The 21,716-nt window shown below is 41.8% G+C and overlaps 2 protein-coding genes across 8 annotated transcripts; one reads left to right on the top strand and one right to left on the bottom strand.

Moving 5' to 3' along the window:
- Window positions 1-796: 796 nt before the first annotated feature.
- Window positions 797-8,355, top strand: LOC139531845 (uncharacterized). Of its 6 annotated transcripts, none has more exons than XM_071328736.1 (11): window positions 797-891; window positions 1,100-1,260; window positions 2,057-2,270; window positions 2,493-2,658; window positions 2,883-2,937; window positions 4,536-4,811; window positions 4,957-6,464; window positions 6,769-6,844; window positions 7,583-7,811; window positions 7,973-8,080; window positions 8,193-8,355. In XM_071328736.1, exons 2-11 carry the CDS (start codon window positions 1,102-1,104, stop codon window positions 8,219-8,221), a joined length of 2,820 nt encoding a protein of 939 aa, XP_071184837.1. In that variant the 5' UTR covers window positions 797-891; window positions 1,100-1,101; the 3' UTR covers window positions 8,222-8,355. The 6 variants fall into 6 exon arrangements, with proteins under 6 accessions (XP_071184837.1, XP_071184836.1, XP_071184835.1 ...); XM_071328735.1 differs by having other exon boundaries at window positions 7,580-7,811; XM_071328734.1 differs by having other exon boundaries at window positions 2,054-2,270.
- Window positions 8,356-10,795: 2,440 nt separating this feature from the next.
- Window positions 10,796-21,671, bottom strand: LOC139531848 (protein adenylyltransferase SelO-like). 2 transcript variants are annotated; one of them, XM_071328762.1, is made up of 19 exons: window positions 21,154-21,671; window positions 20,924-21,042; window positions 20,643-20,771; window positions 20,433-20,497; window positions 20,257-20,313; window positions 19,831-19,929; window positions 18,186-18,253; window positions 17,512-17,599; window positions 17,201-17,270; window positions 14,708-14,780; window positions 14,356-14,439; window positions 13,594-13,723; window positions 13,351-13,395; window positions 13,157-13,241; window positions 12,912-13,004; window positions 12,618-12,697; window positions 11,759-11,802; window positions 11,475-11,554; window positions 10,796-11,272 (listed from the first exon to the last, which is right to left on the bottom strand). In XM_071328762.1, exons 1-19 carry the CDS (start codon window positions 21,374-21,376, stop codon window positions 11,150-11,152), a joined length of 1,755 nt encoding a protein of 584 aa, XP_071184863.1. In that variant the 5' UTR covers window positions 21,377-21,671; the 3' UTR covers window positions 10,796-11,149. The 2 variants fall into 2 exon arrangements, with proteins under 2 accessions (XP_071184863.1, XP_071184864.1); XM_071328763.1 differs by having other exon boundaries at window positions 20,924-21,039; window positions 21,154-21,661.
- Window positions 21,672-21,716: the final 45 nt, after the last annotated feature.

The following is a 21,716-nucleotide window of genomic DNA, read 5'->3' as shown; positions in this document are numbered from 1 at the left end:
GTAAAACAGAGAACTCTGGAATGTGCTCAAACAAGAGTTTTTATACTATGACAGCTTTAGTTCCAACCCGTCCGTTGGCCTATCACAGTAGAGGCTGAGCGCGGTTTAAACTTTGCTCAGCCTATCGCTGGCACTCAGACTGGTCCCAGTCCCTTGGTGCTCTCATCTGTACGCATCTGGTCGTTGCGTAGATTAGATCCGTCTTGTGTCTCCCCCCAGATCCTACACTCAAACAGTTCCTTATTTGGTATTGTCCAGTGTCCTACCCCCCCTGGTTGGCCTAGAGATATGCACCCCTCCCCTCTCCAGATTGACCACAGCTTTTGCATCAAGGCACTCTATGTTGCTCAATCTTTACACACATACACACACACACATCTGCATTGTTTATGTGTGTGTGTGTGTAACAAAACAATATTCATCTTCAAACAATATGGTAGCGGGCTATAGTACATAAACATAAATCCTAACAGAAGAAACCTAGAGAGGAACCAGGCTATGAGGGGTGGCCAGTCGTCTTCTGGCTGTGCCAGGTGGAGTTTATAACAGAACATGCTCAAGATGTTCAAATGTTCATAGATGACCAGCAGGGTCAAATAATAATAATCACAGTGGTTGTCAAGGGTGCAACAGGTCAGCACCTCAGGAGTAAATGTAATTTGGCTTTTCATAGCCTATCATTCAGAGTATCTCTACCGCCATTACGACAACCTCTTTTACGAGTTGATTGGGTGAACGGAATCAGGTGCACCTTGTATAATTAGTACATCTAATCGGTTATAATTTTTTAAAGCCCAAAACGTGGTCAATGGCCCAACCCTCTTCAATTCCCTATTTAATGCCCATCACGCATGCCATACTGATTCCTAGATAGTTATATTCGTTTTGCGAGTACGTCATATTTGTTCATTGCCTGCCTCTCCCCCCTATTTTAGCATAATAATTTAAAGAGCTTAGTGTTCTTAAAGCGTTTGTGTGCTTAGACATACTTCAAAAACTTTTGAAAATTCAGTCAAACAAATATACATAGTAAACTGTAGAAAATACCAACACTGATTGATGAGATTCTTCACCCTGCGTTTTTTAAATTCTCCTACAGATATGGAAACAACCGCGTCTACAGCACAGCATGCATTTGGAGCGGGCCCTCGTGGGTCCAACCCAGCCCATGGACCTCAGCCGGGCCAGGGCCCCCGACACCCAGGCCACCCTGGACCTTACGGAGTTCCACGTCCTGAGGATCAGCCCCCACACCAGCAAGTAAGCATTTATGGCAAGTGAATGTAGCGGCTGTTCGTTGGACTTGTTGGACTTTCCTTCTGTCTAAATAGTTACGAAGATCCTCCCGTGTGATACTTGGGGTATATTCATTAGTCTTAGTCCGTTGCTAAACTCAATGTAAAATGTTTTACAACAGTTTATTGGACAAATTCAGCTGCGTATTCGTTAGTTATTGCAATGGAAACAAACTGCGCAAACAAGGGAGGGGTCATACTTAATTTTGTCCAACAAACTCGTTTTCGTTTTGCATCAATCTAATGAATACATCCCTGGTAGGTCTCCCCGCTTTGTTCCGTTAAACGAATGTTTTCTGTTGAAAAACATTTGCAACTAAATGTGTTGAATTAAACTAATGCATACAACCCAGGATTACCTGTCACAAATTAACTGGGATGTATTTGTTAATCGAATTCTGTTTCGGGAGTCGATAATGTTCTGTAACAAATGCATGATTCTATTTTACAAATAACGGCGTTTTGTTTAACATTTGCAACAGATGATTTATTTGACTAGGCAAGTCAGATAAGAACAAATTCTTATTCTCAAAGGGGCAGAACGACAGATTATTACTTTATCAGCTCGGGGATTCAATCTTGCAACCTTTCGGTTACAAGTCCAACGCTCTAACCACTAGGCTACCTGCCGCATGCACAACAATGTTGCGCAACGGAATCTGACTAAATACACCTAAGGCAAGAGAATGTCATTGAACTGTGCACTCTAATCTGTATCCTGTGAATATAAAAAATCTACTTTGTCATTTGAGCACCAGCAGCCCCATCACCACATCCAGCACAGCAGACCATTCTTCTACATACACCCTTCCCAGCCATACCCTTCCCAGCCATACCCTTCCCAGCCATACCCTTCCCAGCCATACCCTTCCCAACCATACCCTTCCCAGCCATACCCTTCCCAGCTATACCCCTCTGCTCTACCCTATCAGTGGCCCATGCCATACAACCCTTACTGCGGCTTCCCTGGGATGGGTAAGTACCATGGAGGTATTGACCTCCAGTAAAGCCTTGGTCTTATCCTAAATGCACCCTATTATACTAATGGCACACATACCTATACATAGTACACTACTTTTGACCAGGGTCTAGAAGGGCCACGTTTCTACACTTAAATCTGTTAAGTGCCATGTAGGTCATGTGTTAGTTGAATTTTGTCACTTAAAGTAAAGATGGACACTTAAATCTGTTTGTCAGGAGGTTATGGTATGATACCGAGTCCCTTCCAGCCCAGTCCCTACATGGAGCCTCCGGGTTACATCCTACCCCACTCTCAGCTCCACCTGGCAGACTACAGGCGTATGATCAACCCCCACTACCACACCACCCACTACCCACAGACCATGGCTTACCATGCACGCAGGTTGTTTGGACTATTTTATTTCAGTTGATATTGCTTTCATTACAAATGTCGTATGCCAAGCCAATGATTGTGTGAAATACACCAAACAAAGAATTCTGATACATCAATATACATCAGTATACCATACAATGTGTTAACACCTTCATACATCAACGCTTTTTAGATGGTACCTCAAATCACATCATACTAATAATAATGGATACTATAATGACTGATGCCCACAGGTTCCGCTACCAGCACAATGCTCCAGCCACCAGCAGGGAGATGATCAACTCTGAGGTATTGTCCTTTCAGAAAGTATTCAGACCCCTTGACTTTTCCCACATTTTGTTACATTACAGCCTTATTCTAAATTTGACAAAATATAATTTTTACCCTAAATCTACACACAATACCCCATAACAAAGAAAAACAGGTTTTTAGAAAAGTTTGTTAATTTATAAGAGATTACGTTTGCATAAATATTCAGACCCTTTACTCAATACTTTGTTGTAGCACCTTTGGCAGTGATTACAGCCTTGCGTTTCCTTGGGTATGACACTACAAGCTTTGCACACCTGTTTTTCGGGAGTTTCTGCCTTCGCTGCAGATCCCCTCAAGCTGTCAGGTTGGATGGGGAGCGTTGCTGCACAGCTGTTCAGGTCTCTCCAGAGATGTTCGATCGGCTTCAAGTCCGGGCTCTGGCTGGGCAGCTCAAGGACATTCAGAGACTTGTACAGAAGCCACTCCTGCGTTGTCTTGGCTGTGGGCTAAGGGTCGTTGTCCTGTTGGAAGGTGAACCTTCACCCCAGTCTGAGAATCTGCTCCAGAGAGCTCAGGACTTCAAGTCTCTCTGTACTTTGCTCCATTCACATCTTTCCCTCGATCCTGACTAGTCTCCCAGTCCCTGCTGCTGAAAAACATGCCCACAGCATGCTGCTTCCACCACCATGCTTCACTGTAGGGATTGGGTCAGGTTTCCTCCAGATGTGACACTTGGCTTTCAGGCCAAAGAGTTCAATCTTGTTTTCATCAGACCAGAGGATCTTGTTTCTCATGGTCTGAGTCCTTTAGGTGCCTTTTGGAAAACTCCAAGCGCGCTGTCTGCAGAAATGGTTGTCCTTCTGGAAGGTTCTCCGATCTCCACAGAGGAACTCTGGAGCTCTTTTAGTGACCATCGGCTTCTTGGTCACCTCCCTGACCATGGCCCTTCTCCCCTGATTTCTCAGTTTGGCCGGGTGGACAGCTCTAGGAAGAGTCTTGGTGGTTCCAAACTTCTTCCATTTAAGAATGATGGAGGCCACTGTTCTTGGGACCTTTAATGCTGCAGACATTATATGGTACGCTTCCCCAGATCTGTGCCTCGACACAATCCTGTCTCGGAGCTCTACCGACAATTCCTTTTGCCTCATGGCTTGGTTGTCCCTTTGACATGCACTGTCAACTGTGGGACCTTACATAGACCAGGTATGTGCCTTTCCAAATCATGTCCAATCAATTGAAATTACCACAGGTGGACTCCAATCAAGTTGTAGAAACATCTCAAGGATGATCAATGGAAACGGGAATCACCTGAGCTCAATTGAGTCAAAGTAAAGGGTCTGAATAATTATGTAAGTAAGTTCATTAAAAAAAAAAAATCAAACATTTCTAAACAAGTTTTGCTTTATCATTATGGGGTGTGTAGATTGCTGAGGATTTTTATTTAATTCATTTTAGAAAAGGGTTGTAAAGTAACAATGTGGGAAATGTCAACCGATCTGAATACTTTCCAAAGGCACTGTGGTTGTACATATGTATAATGTGCAATGTACCTATATGTATTATGTTGCAATTTTTAATTTAGTGTTTATTTTGTATACAGCAGTACTAAGACAATATTCCCCTTTTTATCCTAGGTACAGACTGAGCCCACATTAGGAGCAGCACGCTCTGACCCCAAACTCTCGAACGCTGACTCGTCTATGAAAAGTAATGTCCAAACCAACTCTGAATCTGGCAGCGACACCAGTTGCACAGCTGCCCAGTCACTATCCCCAGCCTCTGTTGTGCAGGAGGTGATGTCTAAATCACCAGCCTACCAGGACATTGTATTGGCACCCACCCCCAACAACACTCCTATCTCCACCAGATCTGCTGCCCCCCAGAAGGGCAGCTTTGTGTTCCAGACAGAGGTGATGTGAATTTGTCATTTATTTTTATCCCCTGTACAGTTCCTTGTGTTCTGTTTCTGTATATTTTTGGTGTCTTGTAATGAGTTATGACACGAGGCAAATTTGTGTATAAACTGACAAAATACCATCCTTTCTTTTATCTTAGGTGGAGGAGTTGAGGCTGGAGTGCCACAGCACGCCCACAGGGTTAAATATCCTCCACTCCCATGAGACATCTGAACTGTGCACCGCCCACAGCGTGTCTGGGACAGATGAAGACTTGGTGCAGCTCTGCTCTTCCTCCTCCCTCCACCACCACAAGGCCTCACAGGGCAGGATGCTCCATGGCCAGGATGGGATGGGTTTGGTTGGGGAGGAGGGGGATCAGTGTCTCCAGCAAGCCTGCACGGATATACTTCTAATGGATGGGTCGCCCTCGAGTGGCGGACCAGGTAACTTCCTTGCTCTTGACGATTGTGACTCTTTCATCGCGAAAACACTGGCCGAACGACCAGGGATTTCTGAATCTGATATGGACTACAGAGTGGTGGTCCAAAGCCACAACGCTGATGTTCCTCAACTTACAAGGAATGACGGAGAACTGAGTGGGAACGGCTCCAAGAGTGTCTATTTTAAGATCCTCCACCTGCCCTTTGACATGCAGTACTTAGAAGAGCTGAGGAAGATTGAGGCGTCTGTGTGGTCGGCGTCTCTGGCACCGTACGTCCCCTCAGCAGAGTTTATGATCCAGCAGGGCCTGATGGAGCCCCACAGGGAGGCACTGAGCCCCGTGGACGTGGAGGAAGTCCCCATGGTGGAGGAAGTTCCCACGGCGGAGGTGGTCCCCATAGTTGAGGTTGAGGTCTCTGGGGCGGAGAAGGTCCCCAAAGCTGAGGTGGTCTCTCTGGAGGAAGTCCCCATGGCGGAGAGCCCTTTGAATGAAAATGTATCAATGGCAGAGATGATCCCCAATGTGATTGAGGTACCTGCAATATCCAGTCTTAACAAAACGGACAATGCTCCCACATCTCCAGAGACCAGTCAAAAGAGGGGTGTGGTGAGTGACCTTGATCATCAGGATACCTCCTTTGGGGGGTTACCCACATACCGTCCCTCAACTAGCTGGCTGGGCGACATTGGCAACGTCTACTATCACAGCAAGATGCCTTCTGATGTTGAGGAGCAGCGCAAGATCCTCAGAGGCAGCCCACTTAAGCGGTCTAGCCCCAAATGGAAACCAGACCAAGAGCCTAAAGATCCTCGTTGTGTTTCAGTCACTACAACCGCTCCACTCAGGCTTAAGGGAGAGGGATGCAGACTCAGAGACAAGGTTGACAGGAGGAGCTACTCTGATCAAGAGTTCTGTGCTAACCGGACCTTCAATGTGAACACGGGGACCTCTGGTGGCCACAAAAGGGAGCGCATCTGTGCCAGATGTTTGACGACAAAATGCAGAGTGAACAAGATACCTGGCAGTCCAGGACCAGGCCTGGATGCTCTGATTGTAAAACGACAAGGGGTCCCCGTTCCACCATGGGAGGAATATATCCTAGCCCAGACGTGTGCAGCCTGCAAATGCCTCGCCCGGAGGCGGGTAACGAGGAAAGGTTCCGGGTCAGATGTTCCCAGCGGACCACAAAACGAAGAGACGGAGGGTGAGACCTCTGAGAACAGGTATTGGTTGTGGCATGGCACATTTTATGCCTTCGGACTTTGGATTATGCCTTGTACAGTATGTTGCGCTTGGGACTAAAGGTTCAATCTGCATTTGTCAATGTACATAGCCTTGTTATGTTCAATGTTCTCTACATACACAGTACTCTAAATACCACAAGTCAAGCTGAAAATAATGATTTCAATTATTGCTTTGCAGACAGAACCTTATTGTCCCAAGCTCGCAATTAGTATTTTTGTCTGCTGCTGGTTTGACATGAAATGTTCCTGCCGTAATGACATGAAATATCAATCTACCTAACAGTTCGTGTCGGGCAGGACCGAGGCCCAAACTGAGGGACCCCAGGAGGCCTCAGTCCTCCATGAAGCGCCACTCTGAGGCAAGTACTGCACACTGTTGTACACTGGCGAATGACACTATTTGATATATAGTGCACTACTTTTGACTAGGGCCAACCTATACACATTCTATGCTTCCATTAAGTTTGGTTTTTACTTCCCGTTTTATACACCAGCTGAAAATACGACATTTTTGGTTTTAATGGTGCTATGATTCTCCTCACTATACTTGTTTTTGTCTAACTGAATTTAGGCAAACTATTAGAATTTTTGCAACCAGGAAATGGTCAGTGGTTTGAAGAACTACCCAATTGTCATGACTTGAGTATAATTGAAAGTCACCTGGTAAAATGGATTAAAAGTCCAGAAGTATTGGCTGTAAAATATACTTGTATCAAAGTATATATCATTTCACATTCCTTATTAAGCAAACAATTATTTATTTACAGATAGCCAAGGGCCCACCAACACTAAGACATAATTTACAAACTAAGCATTTGTGTTTAGTGATTCTGGCAGATCTGAGGCAGTAGGGATGACCAGGGATGTTCTCTGAAAGTGCATGATTGGACCAATTTCCTGTCAATGTAATGATTACTTTTGGGTGTCAGGGAAAATGGATGGAGTAAAATGTACATGACTTTCTTCAGGAATGTTATGAAGTAAGTTGTCAAATATAAAGTACAGATACTTAAGTACTTTACACCACTGGAAATGCGGGGTGTTTTCTGCAGTGCACCTTTTTAAGTGGTCAAATGCATTCTTGATCCATCCAGCAGTGTCTCATGGGTCCGCACGCAAAACTGAGGGAGAAGAACTGTTCCTGTGAAGAGCCCCATCGGCCCCCTACTGCTGTGTTGGGGGGGCCGCGACGCCATCCCCATGGCAATGTCATCAGGGAGCGAAATGAGGAGAACCTTGGCGTCTCTGTCCCACTTCAGGACACATGGAGAAACCAAGACCAACACCAGGACCAATGCTACCTCACGGCACAGAAATCTCAAGAAGGTAAGCCCAAAGCATTGTTATTGATGTAATGTGTAAACCAGTTTTAGCCTGCATTGGTTCCATAGAGCATTTTAAACATTTGGCAGTTGCTATATTTAAGTTTATTTCAACATTTACGTTGAAATGTTTGACTAATGGCCCTTTCATTTCTGTTCCTACAGAGAAGTTGTGGAAAGCGGCTTTGTCCAACCCTGACAACAATGAAAGTAATATTAAGCTCGGACCCAGACACTTGATTAAACAGAAGAAACACATTTCTCAATCACAAGGTAGTGCTCTACTGTAAACCCTACTGTACAGTACTGTGTAAAACACTTTTAGCAGCTTTTGAAATGTTATGTCACCTTTTTGGTAAATTCCAACATTTGTTTCCCCCCTCAGGACTTCACAGAAAAGACACAAGATGCTAATTTTTCACGAGCACATTGTAACAAGTGAAGTAAATGCACTTTTATTGTTATCCTCTACACTTACGAATTAACTCTTAAAGCTCACCATGTATGTACTCACTATTTATGAAATGTACAATAAACACTTGACTACAGTGCTTGTCTTGGTTTGCTTCTCCATGGGGACAGTAAAGGGCTGTGTCCATATACACTACCAGTTAAAAGTTTGGACACCTACTCATGCAAGGGTTTTTGTTTACTTGTACTATTTTCTACATTGTAGATAGTGACGACATCAAAACTATGAAATAATACATGGAATCATGTAGTAACCCAAAAAATGTTAAATGACTCAATATTTGAGATTTCAAAGTAGCCACCCTGTGCCTTGACAGCTTTGCACACTTGTGGCATTCTCTCGACCAGCTTCATGATGAATGCTTTTCCAACAGTCTTGAAGGAGTTCCCACATAAGCTGAGCACTTGGCTGCTTTTCCTTCACTTTGCGGTCCAACTCATCCCAAACCATCTCAATTGGGTTGGGTGATTGTGGAGGCCAGGTCATCTGATGCAGCACACCATCACTCTCCTTGGTCAAATAGCCCTTACACAGCCTGGAGGTGTATTGGGTCATTGTCCTGTTGAAAAACAAATGATAGTCCTAAGCGCAAACCAGATGGGATGGCTTATCGCTGTAGAATGTTGTGGTAGCCAGACTTGAATTCTAAATAAATCAGACTGTTACCAGCAAAGCACCATAACTTCCATGCTTTGCAGTGGGAACCACACAAGCAGAGATCATCCGTTCACCTACTCTGCGTCTCAAAGACACGGCGGTTGGATCCAAACTCATCAGACCCAAGGACAGACTTCATCTGGTCTAAAGTCTGTTGCTCATGCTTCTCGGCCCAAGCAAGTCTTGGTGTGGTTTCTTTGCAGCAATTCAACCATGAAAGCCTGATTTCTTTGTCTCTGAACAGTTGATGTCTGAATTCTGTGAAATTTATTTGGGCTGCAATCTGAGGTGCAGTTAACGCTTCTCCTCTGCAGAAGAGGTAACTCGGTCTGTTCTGTGGAGGTCCTCATGGGAGCCAGTTTCATAGCGCTTGGTTTTTGCGATTGCACTTGAAGAAACTTAATGTAATGATGGGCTGTTTGTTCTTGCCATAATATGGACTTTAACCAAATAGGGTTTTCTTCTGTATACCACCCCTACCTTGTCACAACACAACTGATTGGCTCAAGGAAAGCAATTCCACAAATTAAATTAAGGCATACCTGTTAATAATTGAAATGCATTCCAGGTGACTACCTCATGAATCTGGTTGAGAGAATGCCAATAGTGTGCAAAGCTGTCATCAAGGCAAAGGGAGGCTACTTTGAAGAATCTCATGAAATATATTTTGTTTTTAACAACATTGTTTTTCTTACATGTTTCATATTTTTGATGTCTTCACTATTCCACAATGTAGAAAATTGTAAAAATAAATAAACCCTGGAATAAGTAGGTGGCCAAACTTTAGGTGTGTGTAATATACACATGACCTTGGCCTCTGATTTGCTGAGGGAACCTATAACTTTCTGATACCTACAGATTCCAATTAAAACATCTAATTTGAAGATGCTAAACCTTCAATGTTTGAATCAAAATGTCCAACCACAGCCAAGCTGATATCTCGTCTGACTTTTCACACCCGAAACAGATGCCATTAAGGCAAAATGGGAGGAAGAACTACACTGTCATTTCTGTTGCACTGGGAGGATGGCCACACCTGCTCAATTAACTTGAGATCTTGTCTAATACATTTCAAGATCTTACAGATTACACTATTTCATAACTAAGCTGCTTAGGATATTTCCTGATACCTCCCCTATGTGATATATGTCATGCAATGGAGGGTACATTAGTCCACTGCTTTGTCCTATACTCTAACCTGCATGGTTATTGGTCTGGAATTTTTAGGATCCTCTCTGAATTTCTGGAGACTTCAATTGACCCAGACCTGCCTCTGATCATCCTGGGAGTCTCAAACCTTAAACAGATTAACCAAGCCCCAACAACTGTGTCTCATTTTGGAAAAAGGAAGTTCCCTCTACCAAATTATGGCTCAGCGATTTGGTAAACACTTTACACAAAGAATTTAATATATTCTGAGCAATAAATTACTCACATTTGGTTGTGTATACTTGGGAGGACTGTGAGCGGGAACTTCTGCTCTCTTTTTATTTGTACTTTCTACAAAGTACCTATACACCTTGTGTTCAATAACATTTGCTGGTAAAGGGCTGAGTCCCACATGGCACCCTATTCCCTAGGGGGTGGGGTGTATTTTGAAAATATCAAAGGGGGAAATGTTTTACACTATCAAATGATTAAGATTCACCCTAATCTGTCATAGGGTATTATTTAAAAAGATGGACCCATATCTGTTTGACCAAAGAATGTAGAAACGTGCAGTTTTCATACATATAGACTGGTAAGGTGATGGATGAATGAGGTTGAAAAGTGGAAGCATTTCCTCAAGGTTAGATTATTACTGTTTAAATGCGTCTTGGAGGCGAAGGGAGACTGTTTTCTAAAAAATGAAAGGGTAATGTTGCTCAGCATGACTGTATTATAAATGAAATGTCATTACATGTTATGAGTGTTTGCAAAATTGCATCTGTGCCCTTTCCTTTATATTCAATCACATGAGGTCAGCAATCAGGGTTCTGGTCATCCAACAGTTGCGTGAATGTTTTTGTGTGCAAAGTACTGAACTAAATGTTTTGTTCCAGAATAATTCCACCACGATAGCTAGGAAGATAATTGTGAAAAGTCAAACATCCGTTACTAAACAATGCAGATACTGGTTATCCTGAATGACGTGTTCAAGAGAAATGTTTTGCACTGAACACATTCTGAATACACTACAAATATACGTCCTGTCATTGGGGCAGAGGCATCCCTCATGAGGAACAGCTGACATTTAACCCCTGGGCCCACCATGGGGGTTGTGCTGCATAACCTGCCTCCTCTGCTGCGTCCTGTGTGAGGTAGGGTTGTGCCAGTGTCCGCTGCAGCAGCTTCACCTATTGATCAGAGTACATAGTAAGTAAAGATAATCTTATGGTTGTTTTAAATGTGGCAGGTACTGTTTTAGTCCAGTGCAAAATAGTGGCAGAATCAAGTACTAATGTTTTGACTGTTCGCAACCTTCTGAATGAAATAGCTTTCATGAGCTTAATTTACGTACAATACAACCTGTATTTAAATGTAGTTCAAACGATTTACCTCTGAGAAATCATTCCCCTCAGCCTTCCGTATTGCAGATTCTGCCATCCAGTTCCGCAGCACATATCTGGGATTGATCCCTGTGGAAAGTTTGATCATCTCAGATGTAAATGGTTTATTTCGTTCTACCAAGCAACAAAGATAAATCAATAACAAACAAGATTATTTGCAAAGGTCCCCTTTCTTCCTTGCCCTTATTCAGTAGGAGAGGACTGCATAATCAGTCAGAGGACTGGAGCTAGCTATCAGGTCAATCTGTCGGCATTCCCATGGCGACTGCTTACTTTTCATCCTGTGTTGACGATCCTCATCAGAATCACCTCCCTGCCTGAGCCATTAAAAACAAAGAATCAATCATCTGACATTATGCCATGAATCTGTGAGACTAATGTTAATCGAGCCAGTTACAAGTCAGTTCAGAACAAATTCATATTTTCAATGACGGCCTAGGAACAATGGGTTAAATGCCTTGTTCAGGGGCAGAACGACAGATTTTGTACCTTGTCAGCTCGGGGATTCGATCTTGCAACCTTTCGGTTACTAGTCCGACGCTCTAACCACTAGGCTATGCTGCCGCCCCATGATAAATGATAGGGCAAACATTTTATTTCTGCCTAAAGAGACATACCCAAACGTAATTACTTTTCATGAATGGCCATAAACAATAACTGATAATATTGCATAGTTTTAGAAGGGTCTGGAACTCTCCTTCCTGGTAAAAAGTTATACATTGCTGAGGTGTACCCACTTTAGAGGACACAAGCTCAATGACAGTATCAATATTATAAAAATATGAACAATCTTTAAAATTCTTACAATTCAACAAAAGTTGGGCAATGGGGCTAGAAATGACAAATGCTTTCAAAATATAGTAACAATCAAACTACTTACTAGAAGATTTCACATTTCTTAACTAAAATAAATATGATCATACTTAGTGACGGTACAATATCGGCACTATTTTAAAACATGGGACCCAACGACGTTCACAGAGCGTTTTGTAAACCGGTGCAGAACTGCTCAAAGTCCCCCAAATATGGGACACAGTTGAGTAATGAGTCATCAGAATATTTGAGAGAAACTGAGGTCATAAAAAGCATATTAACCAAATGTATGATAACAGTGCATTCCTATTGTACATACCTTTTTAGTCTATGCAGGTACATGCTGACCCACTCCGGGTACATCTTATGCGAAGCCAGGTTCTGCAGGGCCCACATCACCTAACAGGGATGAAAGAGGAGAGGACTTTAGTTCTTTAAGGGGCAATCTGCAATTTGAAAAACAACACATCTTCAAGAATCAATGGCTATATATAACTCATTTAAAAAGTCCAAAAATGGATGTAGCAATTGCAGATTGGCCCTATAATGTAGTTAGTCAGCAGTATATTCTCTTGTGATTGTTTGTAGAGGGTTAATAAGCAATATGTATGACCTGTAAGTTGGACATGTTGTGAAGCTGCTGCATTGAGGCTTCACTCAGCTGTCTGAAGGTCATGGTGAAGTCTGCACCTGTGTCCTCCATCAGCTGAGGAGGAAAAAGCCAATCAGAGACACAGGAGAGAGAAAGACAGCCAATAAAATGCACTGGACAGGGACAATATACCAACATCAGGTCAAAGGTCACTCACAGGGTCAGAGATGGACACACACGGAATCTTAGAGCAATGGACCACTTGCCTTAAGCAGAAATGCAATGAGATATTCATCCTCCTCCTCGTCCTCGCCAAGTAAATCTAACTTTGCCTTGAACAGCTTGTGAAACCTGGAATGATAAAGTTGAACATAATATTTGGAGGAAAAAGGGAACTTACAGACACATTCAAATGCGCACACAACCCAGAGAAATTGAGAGAGACAGGGAGATAAATTACCTCATCTGGTATATATGTGGGTACCCTTTCAGTATTAGCCCAGCCCTTAAAAAAACAGAAAACAATGTATTGTCACAGTGTACATTCCCCAACATCCTCTGCCAAACAAACGTCATGGGAAAGTAATGATGTACTTTTCTGACATGTCTGACGTGCAAACCGATATCACATTTCAGAATTGGTTAAAAAATAAGTTGGGGTTATACTCGTCAGAACAGTCGGTATAACCCTTCCCATACTTACCCTTGCCTCTGTTCTATGGTCAGCACTGGAGTTAGGGCTTCTAGGAGTTTCTCCAGGTTGAACAGACCAACATTGGCCTGAGCCCCGATACTGTACCTCTCCTCCTCATCAGATGTGTTGGGGACAAAATCTGAAAATATCAGTTTCCTACTTCAACACTATTGATTCAAATTTCAAAAAGCACTTGCACATCTGAGTTCTCATTGCAGTTGTGTGGTAAAAATAGGATCACTTCAAAGAAAAGAGAAACCTGCACACTGCTCTTATCACTTATTTGATTAAAGCTTACATGATATGTGATACCTAAACTTTAAAGGGATACTTCGGGATTCATATCCACTTCCCCAGAGCCAGATGAACTCATGGATACAATTTTTATGTCTCCACATTCAGTATGAATGAAATTAGAGGTAGTTTCGCGAACCAATGCTAACTAGTGTTAGCGCAATGACTGGAAGTCTATGATATCTACTAACATGCTAGCAGTTACCAAAGACGTCCAGTTGTTGCGCTAACGCTAGTTAGCAGTGCCCAAATCCTGAAGTAAGCTCTAATCAAATAAGTGATAGGAAGGTTTCTCTTCACTTCTTCGCCACTGTAAAACAAATCGGCTACCAACAGGCATTCTGTTCAACAACATATGAAAAAGAAATAGAAACCTGTAGGTACAAAATGACAGAAACAGTGGGCCAATATGAATAACATTAGATATCAATACGTCCTGAAAGGGCAGTATATGCATGAATGAGATACTGTACATACTTGGGTTGTAGGCTTCCATAAAGCCAAACGGTCCGTAGTCAATGGTGATAGACAGTAGGCTGAAGTTATCCGTGTTGCATACTCCTGTTAGGGTAATGAAATACTATATAAACACATAGTTAACCACCATACAGTATGAACAGAATGGAATTATGTGCATACTGCATGTTAGAATAGTGCCATTTCACAAATTCGTATTTCTCATAAAATACACTCATAAAGAGTGTATTTTGACTTATAAACTGCTCCTATCATCGTAATTGTGACTGATAACGCCAATATCAAATTTGATTGGATTCAAGTGCATTATTTTGCTGAAGTGCAGTAATTTGTCATACGAAGTACTACTCACCATGTGCAAAGCCAATAGACATCCACTGGGCAATGAGGTGAGCAGTCTCATTCACAACCCTGGAGTAAAATATCTGAGGCCACACACAACAAAAATTAGCATGTACAAAAATATACAGATTGAAAACACTTGTTCAGTATAAAATATTTAATGTTTGAGCATTATATACTGAGCTCATTGAACCGGTAAGTAATATTTTAGTTGTGTATTTAAGCCTAAATGTCAATTATCAACAACGCCCAAAGGCAAATTAGACCATTGTAGGCCAAGATGATGAAGAGAGGTTCAGAAATAATTAGAGGCACTTTATTATTTGAGTATTCAGGTCATTCATTTCCAATGCCCAGCGTGATAGAGTCCTAGAGTGAGCTACAATGCTGTCGGAAAAGTATTCAGACCCCTTGACTTTTTCCACATTTTGTTACGTTACAGCCTTATTCTAAAATGTATTAAATAAAACATTTTCCTCAGCAATCTACACACAATACCCCATGAGGACAAAGCGAAAACAGAAATACCTTATTTACATAAGTATTCAGACCCTTTGCTATGAGACTCGAAATTGAGCTCAGGTGCATCCTGTTTCCATTGATCATCCTTGATGTTTCTACAACTTGATTGGAGTCCACCTGTGGTAAATTCAATTGATTGGACATGATTTGGAAAGGCACACACCTGTCTATATAAGGTTCCACAGTTGACAGTGCATGTAAGAGCAAAAACCAAGCCATGAGGTCGAAGGAATTGTCCGTAGAGCTCTGAGACAGGATTGTGTCAAGCAGTGGTGGAAAAAGTACCCAATTGTCATACTTGAGTAAAAGTAAAGATACCTTAATAGAAAATGACTCAAGTAAAAGTGATAGTCACCCAGTAAAACTACTTGAGTAAAAGTCTAAAAGCATTTGGTTTAAAATATACTTAAGTATCAAAAGTAAATGTAATTGCTAAAACATACTTAAGTATCAAGTATCATTTCATTTCAAATTCCTTATATTAAGGCACCATTCTTGTTTTCTATTTATTTATGGATAGCCAGGGGCACACTCCATCACTCAGACAAACAAAGCATTTGTGTTTAGTGAGTAGGGATGACCAGGGATGTTTGCTTGATACGTTTGTGAATTGGACCATTTTCTTTTCCTGCTAAGCATTCAAAATGTAACAAGTACTTTTGGGTGTCAAGGAAAATGGATGGAGTAAAAAGTACATTATTTTCTTTAAGAATGTAGTAAAGTAAAAGTTGTCAAAAAGATAAATAGCAAAGTAAAGTACAGATACCCCACAAATATACTTAAGTAGTACTTTAAAGTATTTTTACTTAAGTACTTTACACCACTGGTGTGGAGGCAGAGATCTAGGGAAGGGTACCAAAACACTTCTGCAGGATTGAAAATCCTCAAGAACATAGTGGCCTCCATAGTGGCCTCCTTCTTCCTTCTGAAATGGAAGAAGTTTGGAACCATCAAGACTTCCTAGAGCTGGCTGCCCAGCCAAACTGAGCAATCAGAGTGGTAGAGAGGCCAGACAGAAGCCACTCCTTGGAGTTTGCCAAAAGGTACCTACAGACTCTCAGACCATGAGAAACAAGATTCTCTGGTCTGATGAAACCAAGATTGAAAACTTCGGCCTGAATGCCAAGCGTCACATCTGGAGGAAACCTGGCTCCATCCCTACGGGGAAGCATGGTGGTGGCAGCATCATGCTGTGGGGATGTTTTTCAGCGGCAGGGACTGGAAGACTAGTCAGGTTCGAGGGAAAGATAAACGGAGCAAAGTACGGAGAGATCCTTAATGAAAATCTGCTCCAGAGTGCTCAGGACCTCAGACTGGGACGAAGGTTCACCTGCCAACAGGACAACGACCCTAAGCACACAACCAAGACAACGCAGGAGTGGCTTCAGGACAACTGTCTGAGTGTCCTTGAGTGGTCTTGCCAGAGCCCGGACTTGAACCCGATTGAACATCTCTGGAGAGACCTGAAAATAGCTGTGCATTGACGCTCCCCATCCAACCTGACAGAGCTTGAGAGGATCTGCAGAGAAGAATGGAAGAAACTCCCCAAATAAAAGGTGTGCCAAGCTTGTAACGTCATACCCAAGAAGACTTGAGGCTGTATTCACTGCCAAAGGTGCTTCAACAAAGTACTAAGTAAAGGGTCTGAATACTTATGTAAATGTAATATGTTTTTTATTTTTTCGCAAAAAAATTTATAATACGTTTTTGCTTTGACATTATGGGGTAGTGTGTAGATTGGTGAGGGAAAAAAATAATTTCATAAATTTTAGAATAAGGCTGTAACGTAACAAATGTGGAAAAAGTCAAGGGGTCTGAATACTTTCCGAAGGCACTGTATGCTGTTGTCTTTACAGGTCTTTTCAACAGAGCATTAGTGTAACTATTAATGAGGTTTAGTTTTTCCCTCATGATTATAAAATAGGCCTATTGAAAATGTAGAAAAAACACAAACATTGAAAATAGACTTCTCATCACTCACCAAATACTTGCCTGGATCATTTGAATCAATGGAAGGAAAATGCTCCTGTATCACAAAGTCCAACAGTTTCCTGAAAATGAAAACATTTCATGTCCAGAGTTAGAAAGATTCCCTATTCACGCCAGCTGTCAATTTCATGATGATCCATTTGTAATATGTGTATTCTGATACAGTATGTCGATTCTTTGTTTCTGTATTATTTTGAATGTTATTATGTATACACACCTGTCTATGATCTGAGCCCTTCATGAGGAAAGAAATAAGTCACATAAATAGTTGGTCACAAAAAAAGAAGATCTGTGTATGCTAACCTTAAAAGATCAAGTTCTTCAGCTTTAGCCAGAACCTCCAACGATCCGATCCGGAACCATGACGTGGCCAGCCGCAGAACAACCGCTCCTGGGGAGAGAACATCCAAAGATTATGGCAGGAAGGGAAAATATACATTTACATTTGAGTCATTTAGCAGACGCTCTTATCCAGTGCGACTAACAGTTGGTGCATTCCTCTTAAGATAGCTAGGTTAATCAACCACATATCTCAGTCATAGTAAGCACATTGTTCCGCAATAAAGATGCTATCAGCAAAGTCCTTGCTAGTAAGAAAAGAAAAAGTGGGAGTGTTTACTGCAAGATAACATGGCTTGGCACACGCTTTTGCCATATGAAGTATCATAACTAAAAATGTAAAAATCCCTGGGTTCAGCCAAGATAACAAGAAACCAGTCAACAGTGCCAAATAACATACTAACATAGATATATATTTTTTTTAAATACAAATATTTAATACTTTAAGGTCACACATTACTTACATGTTTCAGATGATTCAAATATTAACTTCCAAATAACATATTTAACCTATAAAAATCTATGAGGACAGTACAATTACACCAATGTGTGTATGAGTCTGCACATTGAGTAGCACAAGGGGAGGTTGCCCCTAAGATAGAGAATAAGGACACAGCTGATCTTGTCACACCCCTTACCTCTCTCCTTCTTCACTTTCCCATTGTAGAACTGGTCCCTCCACACTGCCTCTTCACTTACAATAAGGCTTGGAGATAAAAGCAACACATTTTACAACAAAGAATAAACTGAAAAACGTCTGCATAGCAACCAACACTACATCCCTCCTCTTCCAAGTTTATATTGATCCCACACTCAAAGCTTAACCCAAAACATGCTTGACCAATAGCTGTCACCAAAAGGATGATACCCAATTGAGCAACTGTCAACATGTCCAGTCTCACAGTAATAATAGAACACTAGTCATTTTAATAATGTTTACATATTTTGCATTACTCATCTTATATGTATATACTGTATTCTATTTTACTGTATCCTAGTCTATGCCGCTCCGACATTGCTCGTCCAAATATTTATATATTCTTAATTCCATTCCTTTACTTCAGATGAGTGTGTATTGTTGTGAAATTGTTAGATATTACTTGTTAGATATAACCTCACTGTTGGAGCTAGATACACAAGCATTTCGCTACACCCGCAATAACATCTGCTAAACACGTGTATGTAACCAATAACATTTGATTTGATCTCAACCATGTTGAAACAGCTGAAACAGAAGAAGTGATCTGAATGATGACATTAAAGGTCCTTGGGTAGACCTAGGTTGAGTTCCTGCCCAACTACATTGCTGACGCATGCCAGACCTTATAACGCTTGGATAGGTATTTAACATATCAGCTCACCACATCATATGATATAGCCACCTGCTGCCCGATTGCACAGTCAATGACGTGGCAGTTAACCATTGGTTGATGCAATGCAACGCCTGCTCATATAGTCGGACAGGAACTCGGCCAGAGGAAGCTGGTGGGAGGAGCTATAGGAGGACAGCTTCATTGGAACAGCTGGAATGGAACAGCTGGAATGGTACCAAACACATGGAAACAACATGTTTCACTCCATTCCATTGATTCCATTCCAGCCATTACAATGAGCCCATCCTCCTATAGCTCCTCCCACCAGCTTCCTCTGAACTCAACCCTACTGTTGTATCTACCTGTCTGTTCTGTGTGTTGATGTTAGCAATCTAGGCCATCTGCACTCGCCTCTCACTGTTTATCCAATGGATTGGCCCTAGACTCTGATTCAAGTTAATATTAAAACTATTTTTTTTGTTGCTGAGAAGATCATAGACTACATTGTTGAGAATAGGCAGCAATCTAAAACAATGTATTCTGCATTTTATTGTGTACAATGAAGGCCTATTTTTTTGTCTTGTGTTTTTATCTTCTGAGATTTTTGGATGGAGTGAGATTTCTTTTGAGAGAGAAAGGGAGCTAAAACCATAGAGATAGGTACTCATCATGGATATAATCCGTTTTAGCATGGACATTGCCATTGATATTGGACATTGCCATCATCCACCGTTTTAAAGTTGTCAAGTAGACAACTGGGTGGGGATTCCTATGGGTTGTAGCCTCAATGGCGCTGCCCATGCTGTCACAGATGGTATAATGGCACAGATATAAAGATGAGTCCTTTATCTATCTCTATGGCTAAAACTCTGTTTGAGTTGTATATCAGAGTGCTGTATTGTATCAAACAATTGTATGGTAGGGTAGCGTTTGACAGACAGCAGTCAAAGCAGCTCATTGGCCAGGTTACCTGGCAGCTCTGCTAGTAGGAACACCCAGAAAGTGCATGGCCTCGCTGCACAGGAACTCTCTGACTGAGGAGCGGACCACAGCTCGGCCATCTCCTGACCTGTAGTACAACAGACAACCTTTCTCAGAAGGTTTTCTTGGGCCCAATCCCAAATCGACCCCGAGACCCTACACCCTATGCACTTGTGGAGATCTGAGAGGATGTGTTGGGCCTAAGCAATATGGTAAAACGTCCTCCTAGCCTATCAGAGAGAAAGCTGGAACTATTACCAAATTACTTACATTTGCAAAATCCTCTCATATCTTCACAAGTGCATAGGACGTAGGGTCTATGGGTCGATTTGGGATTGGGCCTCATTGTTAGGTCAGGCTAGAAATGTTACACCTGTTGGTCATGGTCTATAAAATATAAAAGTGTAGATTTGACCTTGAATATGGAGTCTTTCCTGAGCCTTTGAGCTGGAGTTCCCATCTTTCACCCTTTCTGTGGAAAAACACACACAAGAATACTCATTTATACCCTGTTGGCAAAGCAGGTTGAAATGCTGTCATTACAACCTCAACCTTCTGTGTAGTCATGTATCCATTCCCAGTTCTACTGACCTGCTAGTATATTCACCAAGGAGATGTGCTCGGCCATCTCCTAACTGACCTGCCCAGTAGCCAAACTAAAAGAGTAAAGAAAACATCACGAGTATTTAGTCATAAACAAGTAGGCTCTTCAAAGTTCAATATTGTATTAGGAGGGACTAAGCAATTGATACAGAAAAAAAGTGATGAAAAATGAATAATGGTATAGAGATGGTACAGTACCTGGTGACCCCCATATCTGTGTGTCAGAGGGCTGGATCCAGGAAAAAGTTTACCACCACTGAAGTACTGTAGGAAATCCTCTGACTGGGACACTGCAACATCTAGATCCAACATTCCCTCAATGACCTCCTGGAAAAACAAAGCTACATTAGAATATGTAGTAGCTCCTTCTATTAAGCTGTTATGACAGTGTTATAACACTTATGATAGGTTAATTCACATCCATTGTAAACCACATTTCTTGACAATATCTAGTCCCTGGAAGTAATTTGCAAAATGACCTTTGAAACAGCCACAAGTCTCAGAGGGCCTTTGAGTGGGGTTGGGTCAGACTCTGAAAAAATGCAGTTCTTCACAGAGCGAACAAAGATGCCATCCACTTGGTCAAGGGGGAAGGCTTCTGCAAGAAAAGTCAAACAAAGTTATTTACAAATCTGTTTGATCATGCAAATAACTGTCAAAACTTTACTGGGCATTTGGTTGACAAAGAATGCAATTCTGAGGGATTTACCTAATAGCTTTTTACACGACAGTTTGAAGTGGTCCAAATCGTGCAAGTGTTTCTCCACACTCTTGTTGAAGTTGAAAGCATGAATGTAGTGTTGTCGGTCTGACATAGTGTCATCATGACCGTGACAGCTTTCAATAGTATCACAATAGTCCATACATGCAGACATGATGATTAGGTTTGCCACACCTAAGAGAACATAGCTTGAGGCACTGTAAATAACCATTATTGCAACTCAAAATACCCTAGCTAGCAAAACTGACTGCTGATTGCTGGCTACAAGACGACTATTAGTTAACTCTCTGATGAGATCCACACTGCACGATCCATATGTCATAAGAGACTATCAAGTTTCTCAACTATCTCGTGCATTCCTCTTTTTGCGGCACCTAACCATCACTATCACATAAGACATTAACTTTACAGTGAGACTGTGGCATACTCTCTACTAAAGCAGGTTACAAGACAACAACATAGGGATTGTTTGTTGCTGTAGAATACTTCCTGATTTCTAAAACGTCATGACGTCAACTAACGTAATTTCAGTTCTTCTGCTTCCGGCGTCA

This window comes from Salvelinus alpinus, chromosome 10 (genome assembly GCF_045679555.1).
Source record: "Salvelinus alpinus chromosome 10, SLU_Salpinus.1, whole genome shotgun sequence".
Classification (NCBI taxonomy): domain Eukaryota; kingdom Metazoa; phylum Chordata; class Actinopteri; order Salmoniformes; family Salmonidae; genus Salvelinus; species Salvelinus alpinus.
This window is presented reverse-complemented; position numbering and strand designations above follow the sequence as displayed.

Coding starts and splice junctions, on each gene's coding strand:
- LOC139531845 (XM_071328731.1), top strand. CDS start 1,102: ATGGAAACAACCGCGTCTACAGCACAGCATGCATTTGGAGCGGGCCCT. Junction 2,271..2,492: donor CTGCGGCTTCCCTGGGATGG/GTAAGTACCATG, acceptor TCTGTTTGTCAG/GAGGTTATGGTATGATACCG. Junction 6,465..6,768: donor GGTGAGACCTCTGAGAACAG/GTATTGGTTGTG, acceptor TCTACCTAACAG/TTCGTGTCGGGCAGGACCGA.
- LOC139531848 (XM_071328762.1), bottom strand. CDS start 21,376: ATGGTTATTTACAGTGCCTCAAGCTATGTTCTCTTAGGTGTGGCAAAC. Junction 17,271..17,511: donor GAAGAACTTGATCTTTTAAG/GTTAGCATACAC, acceptor TTTCATTTTCAG/GAAACTGTTGGACTTTGTGA. Junction 13,396..13,593: donor ACCATAGAACAGAGGCAAGG/GTAAGTATGGGA, acceptor TGTTTTTTTAAG/GGCTGGGCTAATACTGAAAG.